Source organism: Arvicanthis niloticus, chromosome 18, assembly GCF_011762505.2.
Source record: "Arvicanthis niloticus isolate mArvNil1 chromosome 18, mArvNil1.pat.X, whole genome shotgun sequence".
NCBI lineage: Eukaryota > Metazoa > Chordata > Mammalia > Rodentia > Muridae > Arvicanthis > Arvicanthis niloticus.
Window position 1 is genome coordinate 14,113,739 of NC_047675.1, and position 19,218 is coordinate 14,132,956.

At 40.9% G+C, this 19,218-nt stretch overlaps 1 protein-coding gene across 4 annotated transcripts in view; it reads left to right on the forward strand.

Annotated features, from left to right (window-relative positions):
- Window positions 1–19,218, forward strand: part of Lonp2 (lon peptidase 2, peroxisomal) — an 83,523-nt gene that overhangs the window by 10,821 nt on the left and 53,484 nt on the right. For all 4 annotated transcript variants that reach the window (XM_034523131.2, XM_076915558.1, XM_076915559.1 and 1 more), the window contains 6 exons: window positions 300–431; window positions 2,092–2,214; window positions 3,557–3,720; window positions 4,958–5,052; window positions 8,623–8,881; window positions 17,461–17,602. In XM_034523131.2, the coding sequence (XP_034379022.1) occupies window positions 300–431; window positions 2,092–2,214; window positions 3,557–3,720; window positions 4,958–5,052; window positions 8,623–8,881; window positions 17,461–17,602 (915 nt within the window). The remainder of the gene's footprint in view (window positions 1–299; window positions 432–2,091; window positions 2,215–3,556; window positions 3,721–4,957; window positions 5,053–8,622; window positions 8,882–17,460; window positions 17,603–19,218) is intronic.

Genomic DNA, 19,218 nt, shown 5'->3' on the forward strand with positions numbered 1-19,218 from the left:
GTGTGTGTGTGTGTCTGTCTGTCTGTCTGCATGTCTGCATGTGTCTGTATGTATGCCTGCGCACACAATCATTTTTGTGGGATCAGGAGCCAGTTCTCTCCTTCTGCCACATCCTCAGGTCTTGAGAGTCGTGCTTGTACTTGCTGAGCTCTCTCTTGGACTCTAAATGCTAACCATGTATGAATTGGTGATTTTCAAAAAGGTGCAGTCCCAAACATTAAACCTGTATGAAAGTCTGATTACTGCAGTTCACACGTGCCACTGCTTCATTTCATTAGACTCTTTTTTTTTTCCTTTAGTTGGTTGAAATGCTGGATATGTCCGTCCCTGCAGTTGCTAAACTAAGACGTCTTTTAGATAGTCTTCCAAGGGAAGCTCTACCAGACATTCTAACTTCAATTATTCGAACAAGCAACAAAGAGAAGCTCCAGGTATGTGCCCTTCCGGAATGTCATGGGTGGTTACTTGTCATTTAGATCTGGATAATTCTTCCATTTTCACCTTTATAAACACATCCTGTAGACTCAAAGAAGTAGTTAAAGTGCTGTAACTTAAAAAATGACTTCTGCCAGTCATCCAAGCTCTTGGGAAGTAAAGGCAGAAAGATCAGAAGTTCAGGGTAATCCTGGGCCACATTTGGAGACCAAAGCCAGCTTTGGCTACATGAGATCAAGATCAGAGGAGAAGGAAGTGGGAGGTGGAGAGAGAAAATATGAACTGATTTTCAAAGGTGATTATTTTTACCAGGTATGGTAGCATATACCTATAATCTCAACACTCTGGATCTGCAGTTCAAGGCTAGTCTAGACTGCATAGCCAGACTATCTCAAAAGCAAAAAAAATACAAAACAAAGTTTATGTTGTTGTTTACATAATCAATATTTGGGGGTGAGGGTACACTCAATAGTAGTGGTAGTCAGTTTAAGAAAACAGAGGAAGCAAAGAGTGATTTTTAAAGTAAATATTTAATTTTAAAAAAATGTTCACATATTTGGGGTGTATCAGGGGAGGTCAGAGATTGATGTTAGGTGCTTTCTCTGTCACTTCTTACTTCTTTAGACAGGGTCTCTCACTGAACGTAAAACAATTTGATTGGCCAGACTGACTGACAGTTTTGTGGCTCTTTCCCCACCAACAAAGTGCTAAGATTATGGAGGTGAACCAGCATACCCAAATTGTACATGGCTGCTAGGAATCCAGACTCAGGACCTCAACTGATAGGCCCTGGTTGGGTGCAGATGCAAAAGGTAGAAGCAGGAGAGAGCAGGCATGTTCAGGGTCACCTGGCTGCAGCATTAGCGAACATGGTATCCTGATGGAGTGCAGAGTAGCAGTTATCAGATCACACTGACCTTGAGATCTGTTAATTGTGTGGAGAAAAAAAATAGGGGTCTCACACATACGAGGCAAGCAGTCTACTGCCATTCTATGTGCCCAGCTTTCTTTTTCTACTTTGCATTATAAAATAGTGCCTTACTAAGTTGCTTAGGCCCTTGTAGTCACTCTAGTCCAGGTAGGCCTGAAACTTGAGATCTCCATCTCTCAGTCCACCAAGTAGCTGGGATTACAGGCCTGTGCTACCAGGCCCAGCTATATGTTTGGTTCTTGATCGTGGAGTATATAATTTCATTTTAAAATAAAAATCAATATTTTTGTTTATGTCTCATAAAAATTTTTCCCATTTCTTCTTTGCTGATAATATGGTTAATTTGGTGGTGTTGGCCATGACAAAGCATTATTCTTATGATTGTTATACACTGAAAATTGAGGAGGCTGTGGCTGATCCAGGCAACAGTGTGACCAGGGTACACCAAGAGTGTGAAGTAGCTGGAATGTAAGCGGTTCAGGCTGGAGTAGAGGTGAGGCCCAAGACAACACAGAGTGCTCAGAGCTACTCCTTAAACAGCTCTACCTCAGCAGCTTAGTGATAACTGCCCAGGCCCTGCCACACCATACTGATAGGGCCACAACAGGGCCAGAGCCATGAGGATTATAGTTTTACCTTTCTCGTAATTTAAGGCCCTAATCTACTGCTTGTATGTAAAACATGTGCTTCTGGAAAGGGTGCTATTAATCAACCATGCTTCCTAGATCTTAGATGCTGTGAGCCTGGAGGATCGGTTCAAGATGACCATACCTCTGCTTGTTAGACAGATTGAAGGTCTGAAATTACTTCAGAAGACTCGAAAACCTAAACAAGATGACGACAAGAGGGTAAATCTTTCTCTTTTCTTTCCTGGCAGGGTCCTGCTCTGTCTTCCAGGCTGGACTTGAACTCAGGGCAGTTCTCTTGCTCTAGACTCAAGAGTAACAATATTATAGGCTTGTGCCACCATACCCAGCTTACTCTTTTATTACATGTCTCTTTCTGTAATGATATTTAGCTCTCTTGAGGAAAGAAACGCTTGAAAGCCAGGTGTGTGTGTATATTCCTAGCTACTAGGGAAGTAAAGGTAAGCTGATCCCTTGAGTGTAGGAGATAGGAGCCAGCATGGGCAGCACAGCAGGAGCCTAGCTCGAAATAAACTCACAAGCAAGCAAGCAAACAAACAAAAAAATGGAAGAATTTGAAAAGAAAGAAGGCAAAAGTTCACTGCTTCTGAGAAGATCTTGGTGTGTCTAGGGCAGCTCCTCTAATTGCCTGGACTTTACTTTAGCATATAAGCCTCCGCTCAGTTCTCACCAACATTCCCAAAATGATAGTATATTATTTTCCTCTAGTAAAAGTTGCAGTTAGTTCATGATACTAATGAGTTGAAAATTCAAGGAATACATACCATACTTTCAAAATATGGTAGTAAGATCATGGGAAAAGAAAATATAAATAAAAACCATTTGAGGGAGGGAAAGTCTGTTTGAATTGACATAGAGAAGGGTTTGGCTCAGAAAAAGAACAGTTTTAGCATGATAGAGTAGAAGCCAGAAGTTCACTGAAGCACTGTGACTGGTGAGGGAGCATTGGAGTCAACAGCCCCTTGCTGGAGAAGCAGAACATCATAGGCAAGTGTAAGGAAGATGCCACTCACCCAGGCCGGGTCAGAGACAGATGGAGTTGAAGTTAGTGTGGGAGGGGTGGAAATGCTAAGAGACAGTTGCATATGGGAGCAGCACTGGTAGCTACTAAGTGTCGTTGGCAGTGCACATGAGAAAATGCAGAGAAGGGCACAGGACACCTCCAGTCACTTCCTGTCTGTGGTATGTACACCTTGTCCACAGTGTGCTGGTCTGCTTTACCTTTTGTGGTATGAATGTGTACATCTGCCTCCTAGTAGTTCTGAATCTTATTTCTCAAAGATACAGACTGTAGCCGTACGGTGTTTATGTCGCACCCACCCTTGCCTCCCTTAGCCTAATGCTTCTTTCCTCCCCACCCTGCTCTTCCTCGTTTTCTCTCTTCTCTCCACCCCCTATCCTCTCCTTCATTGCTCCTTTTTTCTTTCCTTTCTTGTTTTATTTTTAATATTTTTGAGACTGGGTTCACTCTGTTGCTAGGCTGCCCTTTATTCTTAGGCCTCCTGTGTCAGCTTAGTTTGTTTGGCATATACTTTCTGCTTAGGTTATAGCAATTCGTCCCATCAGGAGGATTACACATATCCCAGGAACTTTAGAAGATGAAGAGGAGGAAGAAGATAATGATGACATTGTCATGCTGGAGAAAAAAATAAGAACATCTAGTATGCCAGAACAGGCTCATAAAGTCTGTGTCAAGGAAATAAAAAGGTAAAAGTTCATTAATATTTTTATTTGCTTGTTAATGTTAAAAATTACTGCTATGGAAACTTGATTATGCTACCTCAAGTCACAGACTAGAAGCTGAGTTATTGTTTATTCTTTCTCCTTTCTTATGCATGATCAGTTCTTTGACCACCTATGCATATTCATTGCCAACTTTTGTCTTTATTATCCTTCCTAATCCTTTTCCTTTTAAAATTTTACTTATTTTTTAATTTGTATGGCTATTTCTGAGGCAGTCAGAAGAGAGCATTGAATCCCCTGAGATGGTGTTACAAATGGTTGTGAACCATTATATGGGTTCTGGGAATCAAACCCTGGTCTTCTGGAAGGCAGCCAGTGCACTGAGCCATCCCTGCAGCCCTACCCTGCCTAGTTCTCTGATCAGTGGAATGCTTTCTCTCTGTCTCCATTGCTTTGCGTAGCCTGAGTCTTGAACATTTATTTTCCTCGTTTTTTTTTTGGAAAGGATTTTTCTGTAGGTCAGGCTAGCCTTGGCTTTGAACTTAATCCTCCTGCCTCACCCTCCCAAATTGAATAAACTATAGGCATATACTACCATGCTCACCTAAGAAAACATCCATAAAACTTCTGAATTAACACCACTCTCCCTAATCTTTTCCTCAGAAACTGAGAGGTGATGTGTGTTCTGCTTGCATTCTGCTCTCACATCTAACTATTGTAGCTGTCTTTTCAGTGTCAAAAGGAATTGTCCAAATTTCTTACTTTAGTTACAGTGTTGTCTGTGCTGACCTTGTTGTTCTAGGGGTTAACCCTGGGCCTCGTGGCCATTAAGTGTGTGCTCTGCTACTGCGGTGTAGCCCACCTCTGTTGTTTTTGCTTCTCATTAGATTATAAATTCCAGAGGACAGCTGTGGCTGGAGCCCAGCAGTAGCATTTTTGCCTGTCACATACTAGGAAGGTCCCAGGTTCTGTCCCCAGTACTGCAGTGGATTTGTTAACTCTAAGGGATGGGGACATTCAGTTTTTCCTTATACAAGCAAAGTAAAGGAAATGTTTGGATTGTACATTCAGGATAACCTCAGAGTTTACTAGAGCACCCATTTTCTGTACATAAAAGAAAAAAACCCAGCTTGTCAGCCAGCTCTTTAAAACTTTTGTTCAGGTTTGAAAGGTATGCAGGATAAGGAAGCATGCTTGGTTTTCTGTCATTGTGGAATTACTGTGCTCTTGAACCTATTGGCTACATATTTTTTCCCTACAGACTCAAAAAAATGCCTCAGTCAATGCCTGAATATGCTCTGACTAGAAATTATTTGGAACTTATGGTGGAGCTTCCTTGGAACAAAAGTACAACTGGTGAGCTTACAGTGTCATCTGCTTCTCAGTCACAGTCACCGGAAAGCTCATTCTGCACATTCCATCAGGACATGGCGGGACATGCCTGCATTCCTACAGTCCACATTAAGAAACTATCTCAAAAACCAAAGACAATAAATAATTTTACTTTTAATTATTTTTAAACCATTTTACTGAGATGTAGTGGCAGTTGCACACATGATTACATCTTTATGAAATTCAGAATGCCATTCATGAAATCATCAACATCATCTGCACTGTAAATGTACCATTATTCCCCAAAGTCAACTCCCATTCATTGTGTTCTTCTCATTCATGTGTATGACAGTCAGAGAGGGAGAGGTGATAAGAACATGCAACAAATGCTTTTAGCCACATTTTAAAAGCATTTTGTGTGTATAGATGTTTGCCTCTACGTGTGTGCATCACATGTGTGCAGTGCCCAAGGAGGCCAAGAGAGCTTTGTCAGATACCGTGAGACTAGAATTGCAGACAGTTGTGAAAAGCCCTGTGTGTGCTTGCTCTGAGCCTGGGTCATCTGGAAAAGCGGCCAGTGCTCGTAACTGTGGCGTCATCTTTCCAGCCCTCTTCTTAACAAATTTGGGTTGGTTTGGTTTGGCTTTTGAGACAGGATCTCAGTATGTAGCTCTGGCTGTCCTGGAATTCACTATGTAGATCAGGATGTCCTCAAATTTACAGAGATCCACCTGACTGTTTCTCTTAGCAAATTTTAAGAATACAAAACGTTATTGTTAGCTTAGAGACACCGTACGACATAGTAGATCTCCAGAACTCACACTTGTCTAACTTAACATAAAGAACATTTTACTGTCACCCTCCCATACCCTTTCTTCCCCAGACCCTGGCAACCATTGTACTCTGCTTCTGAGAGTTGTAAATTCCACACAGTAAGTGCAAGCATGCAGTCTGCCTGTTCTGGCTCATTTCTTAGTGTAATGAACTCTGTATTGAAAGTCATGAGATTTCCTTGGTTTTGTTTTCTTTTGGTGTATTGTGTTGGTTTTTTTTTTTTAAGGCTAAATTATAATAGTTACGTGAATATAGCATATTTTCTTCATCTCATCTCAGTGGACATTTGAACAGCTTCCATTTCTTGGGTATTATAAATAATATCATATTGCATCTTGTGTTAGTATATAGGTACTCTCCAAGGTCCTGATTTCAATCATTTGGGCATGTACCCAGAAATGGGGACTGCTCAATCATATGGTAGGTTTATTTTTAATTGCTGAGAAACCTTTGTACTGTTTTAATTCTGGAGTTGCCGATTCATATTCCTATAATAGTGTATGAGGACTACTGTTTCTCCATATTCTCACTATTACTTGTTATAATGTGTTTTAATATTTGTTTGAGATGAGGTCTCACATAGGCCAGCTTGCCCTGGAACTCACTATATAACTAAAGAGGACTCCCCTGCCTTCCACCTATATTGGGGAATACTAGGATGACAGGCTTGTGCCACAAGTCTGGCTATAATTTGGTGGTTCTTGTCTTCCTTCGTTTTGTTTTAAGTAGCCATTCTGACAAGAATAGGATAATTTTTGCTTTGCTTTGTTTTAGCAGGGTCATAATGCATAAGCTCCACCTGGCCTCAGATTCATGGCAGTGCTCCTTCCCTGGCATCCTGTACTGGAATTGCACACCATACCAAGCATGCACACCATCCCCAGCCTTTTGACTTTGATTTTGATGAATCACTCCTGATGTCATTTCAGAATTATCACTGCCAAGAGCAGCTCTAGGGCTTTCATTCAGCTGCATGCACTATCCAGTTTTCCCTCTAGTGTTTGTTACCCTTTCCCTAGAGTGCAGTCTTGAAGGCCTCATTGAAAGTCAGTTGGCCCGTATGTCTGGGTTTATTGCTGCACTCTGTACTATTCCATTTTTATGAATGTTCATTTTTATGCCAGAGCCACACTCTTAGATTATTGTGTAGCCCAGTTAATCTGCTTAGTGCTGTCACTGTGCACACAGGTGTGGGGCCATTCACTGAAGCATGGGCAACATACCAGTGGCTACAACCCCAAGGAAAAAAATATGCTTCCTCTCAGTAGCCTGGGCACCTTATCCCGAGTCAGCTCCAGCCTCCTCCCTGCTTCCGCTCTGCTCATGTGCTGTGGGGCTGCTCATCTCTGGGCACCTTACCTGGGTCAGTTCTGGCTTCCTGCTTTCTTGGTCATTTGCTTCCACCACAATGTTTGCTGAATTTTTATCATGTAAAGAAAGTGAATTTTGCCCAACGCTTTGCTGCATTTATTGAGATGATTGTATAGATTTGTCTTTCACTCAGCTAATGTATTACATTATTGATTTGCATATGTTATTATCTGTGTAGTCTCAGTAAAACATCCCATGTGTTTACAGCATATGAGCCTTTTAATGTGTTTTTAGTGCAGTTCAGTATAGGAAATTGGCTGAGTCTGGATAGTTGAATAATAAACTCTAAAGTCCTACAATGTGTTACTGAAATGTATATTTCCTATTGAACATTGCTTAACAGATTATATGAGGGAAGAAAAGAAATGCACTTTACAGAAGACCCCATAAAGTCTCAGTTTGAAAAATACATGTGTAATCTCACATTCACAACACAGCCAAACTGTTAGGAGAATGAGGTCATAGGTATCTGCTTTCTTCTTTTCATTAGTGTCAACGTTTGGGGTTGGGTCATATATATTATTACTACTAAATAAGAAAATATACTTTAAATTTTTCAATTGTTGTTGTTACTGGGAGAGGAGTGATGTCAGTGGATGACTGTATGGAGTTGGTTCCCCCTTCCACATTGATGGGGATTCTGGGTTGTCGGGCTTGTGTAGCAGGCACTTTTATCCCCTGAGCCATCTTGCTACCCCCCCTCCCCGCTTTTTAAATACAAAATTCCAGCAGAATAAAATAAATAGAAACTATATCCTCCAGAGAATAATGTATATGTAGAAAATCATTGCACATGACATGATCTGAGCACAGGATTTTAATGGTTGGATGTCTCTGGAGACACTAAATTTTAAATGAACAAGCCAACAAAATGGAGGATTCTGTCTCAGCCATTTTTCTATTGCTATGATAAACACCATTAACTGAAAGCAGCTTGGGGAGGAAAGGGCTTATTGATTTTACAGCTGTTAGTCCAGGGGAGTCAGGAATTGACGCAGAGGCTGTGAAGGAGCTCCTGCTCCTGACATGCTCCTCATAGCTTGCTTCGCCCTCTTTCTTATAACATTCAGGACCACGACCACTAGCTGAGGAGATTGGGCTCTCCCGCATCAATCAAGAAGATGCAGCATAGGCATGCCGATGGTCCGATCTTATGAAAGCATTCTCTCAGTTGAGGGTTCCTCCTCTCAGAAGACTCTAGCTTGTGCCAAATTGACAAAAGAAAACAAAAAAAAACCCACCAAACCCCTTGTTCGCTTAATACATTTGAAGACAGAGAGATCCAAATCTGTTTTTAGTCATTTTTTTTTCTAAATAATATTCTGGTAAAGCTTGAAAAGAGTTAAAAGTTCCAAGTGCTGAAATAACTCCTATTGGATTGTTTGACAGACCGCCTGGACATCCGGGCAGCCCGGATTCTTCTGGACAATGACCATTATGCCATGGAGAAACTAAAGAGGAGGGTTTTGGAGTACTTGGCTGTGAGGCAACTGAAAAATAACCTGAAAGGCCCAATCCTCTGCTTCGTCGGCCCGCCTGGAGTAGGCAAGACAAGTGTGGGGAGGTCAGTGGCCAAGACACTGGGTCGAGAGTTCCACAGGATTGCACTTGGGGGCGTGTGTGACCAGTCTGACATCCGAGGGCACAGGTAACACATTGCTTTCTGCCTCCTCTCCGGTTCTGCCTTTTGATTTATCTTTGACATTTGTTCAGTAGACTAACTAGTGTATGCCTCAGCTTGCTATAGTCTAGCTTAAGTAGAATTATAGAATTGTGATTTACTTTGTGATTGGATATTATGTTGACTTTTCACTTAACTTTGGCTTAGTAGCATCACCTAAGTAATAATCATAACTCTTGTAGCATTTTAATGAGTAATTGCAGTGCTATGGGCGGATATGAGGAGGTGAGTAATCTTTGAGAGTAACTTTATTCTGCCTGTAGTCTTTCTGTTATGAAAACCAGGCTGCACTAAGGAAAAATGTTAGCATAACCATTACAGCTTACCCTTTCATGTTGATTCACTTTTTGTTAAAAAAAAAACAAAACAAAAAACCAAAAAACTATAAGAATGTTATTTTGGCAGCCTACACTATTATAATCAGATGTGGTTTTCCTTTCCATTGTTTGGTTCTATGGTTCTCCCTGTGGACCTGACTGGAAGAGGCTTTAGGGAAGCCTAGAGTATATGTGTGAGAAGCGTGAAGCGTGGGGAAGCTGCCATGTGCCTCAGCACTGCAGCCTAGCATGCAGACAGAGTGAAACATGGAAACCGAGCTGCTAGTGAAAGAATATGGTCACTTTTCACGTCTTATTTTCCCAGTGATCTTTTGACAGGAATCACTGACCTTATATAATGATGGGAAACAAAAAAATCTCTTCTTCAAGAAATGGTTATTTACTGGATCTGGTGGCCCATGCCTGTAATTCTACCACTTGGGAAGTGGGAGCACAATGGCCAGGGGATTAAGGCAAGCCATAACTATATACCAAGATTGAGACCAACCTGTGCTACGTAAGACCCTGTTTTTAAGAGAGAGAAGGGGGCGGGGGAGGAAGAAGAAAAGGAAGGAAGGCTTATTCTCTTTCACTTGTTCATAAGTGAAGAATGTGCATTTAGAAAGCATGCAAAGATTCTAAAAAGGAATGGGGGACACCTCAGGCTAGGGCAGTTGATTTGGGACACTCTTGCTGGCAGTTGCAGATCATTTTCCTGCCTAGACTATCTTGTTCTCCTGAGTGCCACTAAAGGCTGTAGTCCCCTTTCATAATGAAATTAGCACTTTTATTTGCAGACCAGCCACAAAGAATTTGGGCTGAAATCTGATTTTGACAAAACTCATGAGGCTTACTCTAGCGAAGTGACTTGATTTTTACTCTCTATCACTTTGGAGTATTTCCCTCTTTAAATTTATTTTTAATGTGCATTGGTGCTTTGCCTGTATGTATGAGAGTGTCTGAACTGGAGTAACAGTTGTGAGTTACCATGCAAGTGCTGGGACTTGAACCTGGCTCAGCCTAGCTCCTTTGGAAGAATCCTCAGTGCTCTTAACCCAATGGGCCCTTAAACAAATTTTATTCTAATTTTTTTGGGATTATTTCCTTTCTTACTGAAGCAAAATAGTGTGTCTCATGGGGTTTAGGTGATGTTGGAGTTTATGTTGCATGTTCCTGATGGATTGGAGTGAGTCTTTGTTTTCTTCCTCCATAGTGCTAATTCTGTAATGTTCAGTGCTTGGCACACAGGCTGCAAGGCTTATCAGGTCTACAGACTTGATTTAAACACTTGCGTTTAAACACATCTCTGTTAATTTTTTATTTATACATAAAATTTGTTACTGTTTTCAAATGAGTATTCTTTAAAACTTAGCTTTGTTATTATTTTAAATCTAAATTCTCAGGAAAACAGGTCTAGGTTTTTAAGTGTCAGTATGGCATTTTATAGACTTTAATCTGATTTTTAAATTACATTCAAAGCTATTTATCCTATTCTTGGTGTTAATATTTATTTAGCAGAATTATGAAAAAAATGTTTCTTGCAAGTAGTGAATATATACTATCATGGGTCTTATCACAGATTGTGTGTGTGTGTGTGTGTGTGTGTGTGTGTGTGTGTGTGTGTGTGTGTGTGTATGTATGTGTGTGTTTTGAGATGAGGGTCTCATATAATCCAGCATGGCTTTGGACTTACTCTGTAGTAAGCTTCTTAAACTGAAGATATTTTGCCTCCACCTCCCAAATACTGGGATTACAGCCATTCAGGGTCTCATCATTTCTTACAGACATTATTGAATGTAAACACATCTCTCTTCTAAATTTTTACATGTAAATAAAATTTGTCACTGATTCTCAAGTGAATATATTTTGTGTATTACATGACTGTATTGAGAGCTAAACCTATGGAAAATTAAAATTTATGATCCCCATTGCCTAAAGTATTTGTAACTATGAGTTCATTAGAAATGGATGGTATAATGTCTTAGTTAGTGTTTTACTGCTGTGAACAGACACCATGACCAAGGCAGCTCTTATAAGGACAACATTTCTTTGGGGCTGGCTTACAGGTTCAGAGGTTCAGTCCATTATCATCAAGGGGGGAGCATGGCAACATTCACATATAGAGACTGTGATTGCTGTCCTCTCTTCCAAAAGATATTTAGGTTTGTTTGCAAATTTAGTTGGACTTTAAATACACTTTACTGGTTGGTATTTAATTATGTTCTAACATGTGGTTTCCATAGTTTATTGAACAGTACAGCAGTCTACCCTTGTGCTGTTGGAATTACAGTCCCCCTCTTCTAAATTACTAAAACCCAATAATTGTTTTTCTTTGAATACTGTTGGAGCATCATACACAGTGGGGTGAGTTTGCTGAGAAATGGAGACACAAGGGCAGAATGTGGGTCCATGTCCCAGTTATGAACTGAAGGTGACTGGAAGCAGCAGAAGGAGCAATACAGGGTAGAGCACAGCTCTGGTGTCCCTGAGGACATGTAGTTCCTTCTGTATGACAGTGGAAGCCATAGGAAACACCCAGGCCTTGGCATTTGAGAGCTACGCATATGCTCTCTATTGGCATTCATGGGAAATTGTGTTCTTAGTAGGCACCACTGCTCTACAGTCGGGATAAAAGGAGAAGTGGCCGCTTTGTGTTGTCTCCCTCACTTGGTCAACATTTTCCCATGCATGGACTTCCGGCCATTTGCTAGTTGCACCTGTCTATCGAAAAAGAAGGTGCTAGTAAGTCAGGGATTGGTTTTTAAAAACAACCAAAGACTATATTTTTAGTAGTTGAAAAATGAGGAGGTGAGAGGGAGACAGAGGAGAAAAAGAAAGGTTTGGTTTACACTTACATATTAAAATAGTGACCTGATGAGAAGGAGCCTTTTGTTTTCTTCATCTTATTTCGAGTGACTTAAAGGAGGCATGAAGTAGAACTTAGCTGTTAATTCACTCAGGCAGTTTTATCTCCTCATGGTTTTCTGTCTGTAAGTCACAAAATGCCCATTCCTGTTGTTGAGTTATTAGAAATTCAGTATGAAGTAATTTCCTAGGGGATGAATTTTATGAAATTGTATTTGCATAAATCTGGGGACTTTTTGTCTTTTTCTATGCATGTGTATGAGTGTGTTGTGCGTGCATTCAGGTATGTGTGTTCTCATGTGTATGGACATGTATGAATGAGTGCATGTGTGTGTACATATGGAGACTCCAGGTTGATTGTTGAAGGGACTCTGGCCAGCTCAGTTGTGACAGACTTGGCTCTGGCAAGCTTTGCCCTTATTCCCCCATTCCTTCAGCCTTGCTAAAAACCATTAGATTAAATTCCTAAAGCTAGCCACCAAGGTCTCTTCTCTTACTTGTCACTTCCTCCTCCTGAGGCTGACTATCAAGGTCAGCTATCAAAGTATTGAAGTCCAGCAATCAAAAGCCCCCTTAGGCTCACCTAAGTTACATGCCCAATTAAAATTAAATACCTCATCCTAACATGGGGTTTCCCATTTTGCTTTTATAAACCACCATTTCCCTGTGGGCCACCTCTGTTTTCCCTCTATTCAGAGGCAGTTCTTTGTCCTCTAGAACAAATACCTGTCCTCCCTCTCCCTTATTCCTGTCCCCTTCTCCCTTGTCCTCTGTCTCTTGTCTTTGTCTCTTATTCCCTGCCCTGTCTGTCTAGAGCAAATAAATCTCCTTTGTGCTGAGAACTTGGTGCTGGGGGTCCTGAGCCAGTACTTTCCCTTTCAGTTGTCAAGGATCTTTTTCAGTTCCCTCCCACCTTATTCTTTGAGGCAGGATCTCTCTGTCAAACCTGAAGCAGAGCTTGATAGTCAGGCTAGTTTTGTTAGCCAGCTTGCATCAGTGATCTCTTTCTACCTTCTGAGGCTGGACTGACAGGCAAATGTCATATCATCTGGCATTACATGGGTTCTGAACTCTGGGTCTCTTGTTTGCCCAGCACTTTAATAGTCTACCCATCTCACCACCCATAAGTCTGTTTCTTATTAGTTATTCTTTAATTTAAAAATAACACTTATCCTTACAGTATATCTCAAATCACTGTTGATACTGACTTTTTGGAATAACTTTGCTACCTACATGTACAGATAATAAAGTTCTGCTGTTGCGAGATATCATGGCTCAATTTTAAAAGGAGATGAAAATCCTGTGACTTGTATGTTGACAAATTTTCATCTGTAACTGAAATAGGAAAGTTATAAATAAACCATGTATTTCTTTACAAGACAAAAATAGATGTGTCAGTAGGTTCTTTCTTTTTTTTTTTAACTGAAGTACAGTAGATATTCTTTGGTGCTCATACCCTCCTTACCACCTGCCTTTGCATATAGCTCTTCTAAAAGATGTTTATCGTAAGCCCCCTGGGTGTTTGACATTGACTGTCAACTTGACAAGATCTAGAATCATATAGGAGACAAACCCCTGGGTGTGTGTTCAAGGGAGTTTCTTGGATATGTTAATTCAAATAGAAAGAGCCAGTCCACACCTGGGCATCACCATCTGGAAGGAATAAAAAGGAGAAAGTGGGACAAGCATGGTGGTGCTGGCCTTTAATCCCAGCATTCAGGAGACAGAGACTGGCAAATTACTGTGAGTTTGAGGCTGGCCTGGTCTACAAAGTGAGTCCCAGGATGGCCAGAACTACATAATGAGACCCTAACTTAATAAATAAGTAAATAAAATAAAAGGGACAGAGCAAATTGATGTCACTCTGCTTCCTGACAGCAGATGTAACGTGATGAGCTGCTCCCATGCCTTCCTCACCATTATAGACTGTCTACCCTCCAACTGTAAGTGAAATAGATCCTTCCTCTATGACTGTCTACCCTCCAACTGTAAGTGAAATAAATCCTTCCTCTCTTAATTTGCTTCTTGTCAAGTTCCTGTCACAGCAACGAGAAAAGGAAGTAATGCCAGGCCTAAGTTTAGGTTTCCCTAATTAATATATACAACCAGTTACGATTGTTCTCTTCTTGTATGAACCATATGATATTTATTGTGTCCTTTAGTGATTAGACAATGTAGGTCTCTGGCATTTCTAACACGTCTGAAAATAGCATTAATACAGATGGAGCATCCTTCATCTGTAAATTTGGAGTGCTCCAAAATACCAAGAGTTTTCAAGTGCTGACTTGATGCCTGAGTGGGAAACTGTACACCTAACTTCATACACTAGGTCTCAAAATACAGGTGCTCTTACAGGATAAAGGGTGGCTTGGTGGTTAAGGGCATTGACTGCTCTTCCAAAGGTCTTGTGTTTGATTCCCATATGTTGGCTCACAACTGTCTTTAACTCCAATTCCAGTGGCTCTGGTGTCCTCTTCTGGCCTCTTAAGGCATTGCAAATATTATGGTACACAGACATACATTCAGGCAAACTACCCATACATATAAAATATTAAAAATAATTTTAATGTAGGTTTGAAATATATAAATTGCCTGTAAGCTATGTAATGCTTTATATATGAGTATGAAACATAAGTGAATTTTGTATGTTGATAGGAATCCCAGTCCCAAGACATCTCTTATGTATATATGCAAATATTACAAAGCCAGAAAAAATCCAAAACCACTCTTTCTCAAACACTTTGTGTGTGTGTGTGTGTGTCCACTCTTTCTCAAACACTTTGTGTGTGTGTGTGTGTGTGTGTGTGTGTGTGTGTGTGTGTATATATATATATGTATTTGTATGTATGTATGAATGAATGAATGAATGAATGAATGAATGAGTCTTTGGGGAATTTGTGTAAAGTTAAAACCGAACTACATTTTGTAATTCAGCCCTTTAGATAAGTCCAAATTGTCTTTATAGAGATCTAGAAATGACTACCAGAAGAGTAACTATCAAATTTGTTTAGACACGATGTATTTGAGTCATATTATTATTCTGAAGATCATCAGAATCTCTTTTAAGCTTATTGCTTTATCAGATTTAAGGAACAGCTACATATAAATGTGCATGGGTAAGCAGAGTTCCCGAAATGAGTGCTACCTTTTTTTCTCACCCTCCCCTTTCTGAGCTAAAACTTTTGCATCAGGAGATAAAGGTGCAAACACTACTACCACCACACCATTGGTATAGAATGTGAAAAAAATTAAGGAGAAATACTCAAGTTTTTTCTTTCATACAAAGACAATGGCTGTCAACTTTTTTCTTGCTTGCTGGACTTTCATTGGAGATTTTGTTTTGAAGATTTATTTTTTTTAAGTGTTTCTGTGTGGTTTCTCTATTAGAGAAAACTTTTTCCCGTTGCCAGCAGGTGTCAACTGCAGATAGCTTCTTGGTAAGGGGTGGGATCTTAGAGGAGTATCTTTTTCCCCCCTCTTAGCTGGCTTGAACCTGTGCAGGCCCTGTGCATACTAACTCAGTCTCTCTGAGTTCATATGTGCATCAGTCCTGGTGTGTCTGGAAGACACTGTTTCCTTGGAGTCATCCATCACCTCTTGTTGGAGGCCGACTTTTAGCAGAAAGCGGCTATCAGCTTTGCAGCCATCTTGAGCCATATACCCTGACATGAGACTTGGATTACAATAGCCTACAACAGCTGAGCACACTCTGATAATCTTGGTTTAGATACCTTGAGATTAAAGGTGTGTGAGATTAAAGGTGTGTGAGATTAAAGGTGTGTGACTTAAGAGTATGACTTAGAAGTGTAGAGATCAGAGTTAGAGACAAGACCTAAGGGCGTGATTAAAGATGTAACTTAGAGGCGTGGCTTAGAAGTGAGACATATAAAAGGCAGAGACAGAACAGATCAGAATCAGACACATCAGACATTAGGTAGAAGACACTTGGCTCCAGACAGAATCAGACACAGCAGACAGAGGAGACAGAGAAGGAGACACTTAGAGGAAGAGAGACTGAAGAATAAATGGGATTGAATCGCACCCTGTCTGGTCTCCATTCTTCGAGTCTGCCCTCACCCTCGCTCTTGCTGAACCCCGACCTGCAGACCGGAGCCGGCAGCTTGGGCCGGGATACAGTGGCCGCCCAAACGTGGGTCAGCCCGGGCCTCAACATTTTGCCTGGGCTGCGATGTTTTTGGCCGCCCCAACGTGGGGCTAGTGTGGACCCCAACATTATTTTGGCCGCCCCAACGTGGGGCTAGTGTGGACCCCAACACCTCTGGCTCTTACAAAGGTAGATGATGATGATGATGGTGGTGGTGGTGGTGGTGGTTTAAATCAAAGTCTTGTTTATCCCAGGCCAGCCTTACTTGCTATACAACTAAGAATAACCTTAAACTTCTGATCCTCCTGCTCAGTTTAGGGTGAAACCCAGGGCCTTGTGCTTTGCTAGTCAAGTACCCTACCCCTTTCTGAAGCCTTGAAGTGCTAATTTCTTATTGTAAACAGACACTATTGTATCTAGTTCCAGCACTGTTCATCTTCCCTAGATAAAAGCCATTTCTGTGACAGCTTTTCAGGCTTTCTTGCTTTTTCAAAGGTCGCTCTGTTCTGCCCTACTTTATACAGTCATGTGGCAGAGTTGAGGCTTGCTCTGTAAATGAGCTCTGTGGGTGGGTGGGTCCCGATGAAACTGCTTCTGCCCCACTTACTGCTGATCATCTCTTGCAGGCGGACAGCCCTTGAAACCCTCTCAGAAGCAACATCTGCATCTGCCTGCTGGAGGCAAGGCTATCATAAAATCAGTAGAGAGCTTTAGAAAGCTTGCCAGCTCTGTGAGGGAGAGGGGCCTCTTTCAGTTGTGTAAACATGCTTACATCTGCTGTAATTACATAACAACTGATTCAAATGTGACAATACAGCCTCTAACATTTGCACTCAGTAATACAGGACTGAACTGAGTTATACCGTTTAGTGCATGTGGGGCAGGAATAGACCAGGGTAATGGAGTCTTGGTATCAGTACCGTTTACCTCAGATCTATTTACTATAGTTCATATCATATTATTGCTTTTAAAAACAAGAGATTTGTATCTTTCTCCCTCAACCAGAACTATGTGCCTTATAGTTAGTTCTTCCAGTGTCATGAGCAACTTGCAGTTAGTTAGAATCAAGTAGGAAATTAGAATGGACCTAACACCTTTTTAACATGCCATAATGTTTTTACATATGGTATGTCAAAAAAAAAAAAAAAAAAGTCCTTCCTGTGTGCTGATGAGAGCTAAGGACTTCTTCCAGTCTCAAAGCCTGGCTTCTCGGTGTTGTTTCCTCTTGATCCTCACTGCTGTGGCTTTGCTCTCTGCAGGCGCACCTATGTGGGCAGTATGCCTGGTCGCATCATCAATGGCTTGAAGACTGTTGGGGTTAACAATCCAGTGTTCCTGTTGGATGAGGTTGACAAGCTGGGGAAAAGCCTGCAGGGGGATCCTGCAGCTGCGCTGCTTGAGGTAAGGTTTAGAAAATTCTCTATGAAGTCATACTTGAGTATGAGTGAGCATAGGCCACGTCTAAGTCATGTGTAGAGTGGTGTGTAGTTAGTTACAAGAAAAACAGTAGAGTGTAGACTTTGTGATGTCTTTCTTTTTAATTTTTAAGAATAAAATAAACTTTTAGACATGGCTTGTTATTCACAGAGTAGTAATAAGTTTATTGCAGAAAGTATAAGCTCCTCTTCTTCCAGAGCCCATCCTTCTCCTATGCTTTAGCCCCCAAAAGGCTTTGTTAATTTGCTCCATTTTCTAAATGCTTGACTTAGCCAAGCACAGTGGCACATGCCTGTAATTCTTGCTATTCAGGAGACTGAATTCAGTGCCAGACTGGGCTATATAGCAAGATCCTGGAGAGGGAGAAGTAGAGGCTGGGGAGGGGCAAAAGAGGAAGTTCAGACCTGCAGGACAGATCTGCTTCATCTGCACAGACTCTGCTAAGGGAAATTGAGATTTTTGCCTTTACTTTTTTGATTCCATATCTTCCTTTATAAATTGTTATTTTTTTAGTTACCTCATTATTGGTTGGTAACATTTACAGATTATGTGGTCCCTCAGAGCTGAGCCAGACAGGGGTCCTGTTCTCCTTTTTGTTTTCTTATACCCGCTTTTGAAAATCGAATCGTCTCTCTTCTGTTTACTTCCACCATTTTTGTTCTGCTTTCAGGACCAGCAGGCACTCAGATGTTGCAGGTTTTACCATTGTGAGTCTTCCAGTTGGAAGTCACTATGTTTCTGTCCTGCTTTACCCTCTGAAATTTTTGTGTAATGGTCCCTGAGAGACTTTTACAGATGGCAGGGAGAACGTCAGGGTGATGAAGAAATGAAGTTGGGGTCAGCCCAATTTAAATTACAGCTGCTGGATTAAGACTTTACAAGTCTGGCCTCAGCTTATATATTTTTGCCATATTTAAACATAGAACAATTTTGCTGAAAATTTTTCAGGTAACAACTCAACCTGTTGAGTACAATAAGGCTTAAGACATGTTTACATCAGTTCTCTTTACAAAGTACCTGTGGCTTCATCTATAAGAAGAGTTCTTGTTGACTTAGAAGTAGTGCTTAAGATAGGGGTCTAGATCATTGGTTCTCAACCTTTCTAATGCTCTGCCCTTCAATACAGTTCTTCATGTTGTGGGGACCCCAACCATAAAATTATTTTCATTGCTATTTCATAAGTGTAATTTTGCTACTTTTATGAATCTTAATGTAAATATCTGTGTTTTCCAATGGTCTTAAGCAACCCCTGCGAAAGGGTCATTTATCCCTCAAAGGGGTTGAGACTTACTGGTCTAGGGAAAATCACTGGTCTATTGAGAATAACTAAGCCAAACATAATCCTTGTGTGAGTCAGGATTTGGCCTGACCCTGAGATAACATAGAAATCTATGTTAAATATAAAGTACAAATGACATCTCTCACAAGGATGAGTTTCATGGCCTAGAAGTAGTGTTCAAGGTTTCAGAGGAAAGGGGCCAGGATAAGTAAAACATCAATTCTGGGATACACAGGCAGAACCTGGCCCATCAGACAGCAAAGGATCACCAGGTTGTAAAACTACATTCATTCCCAGTATT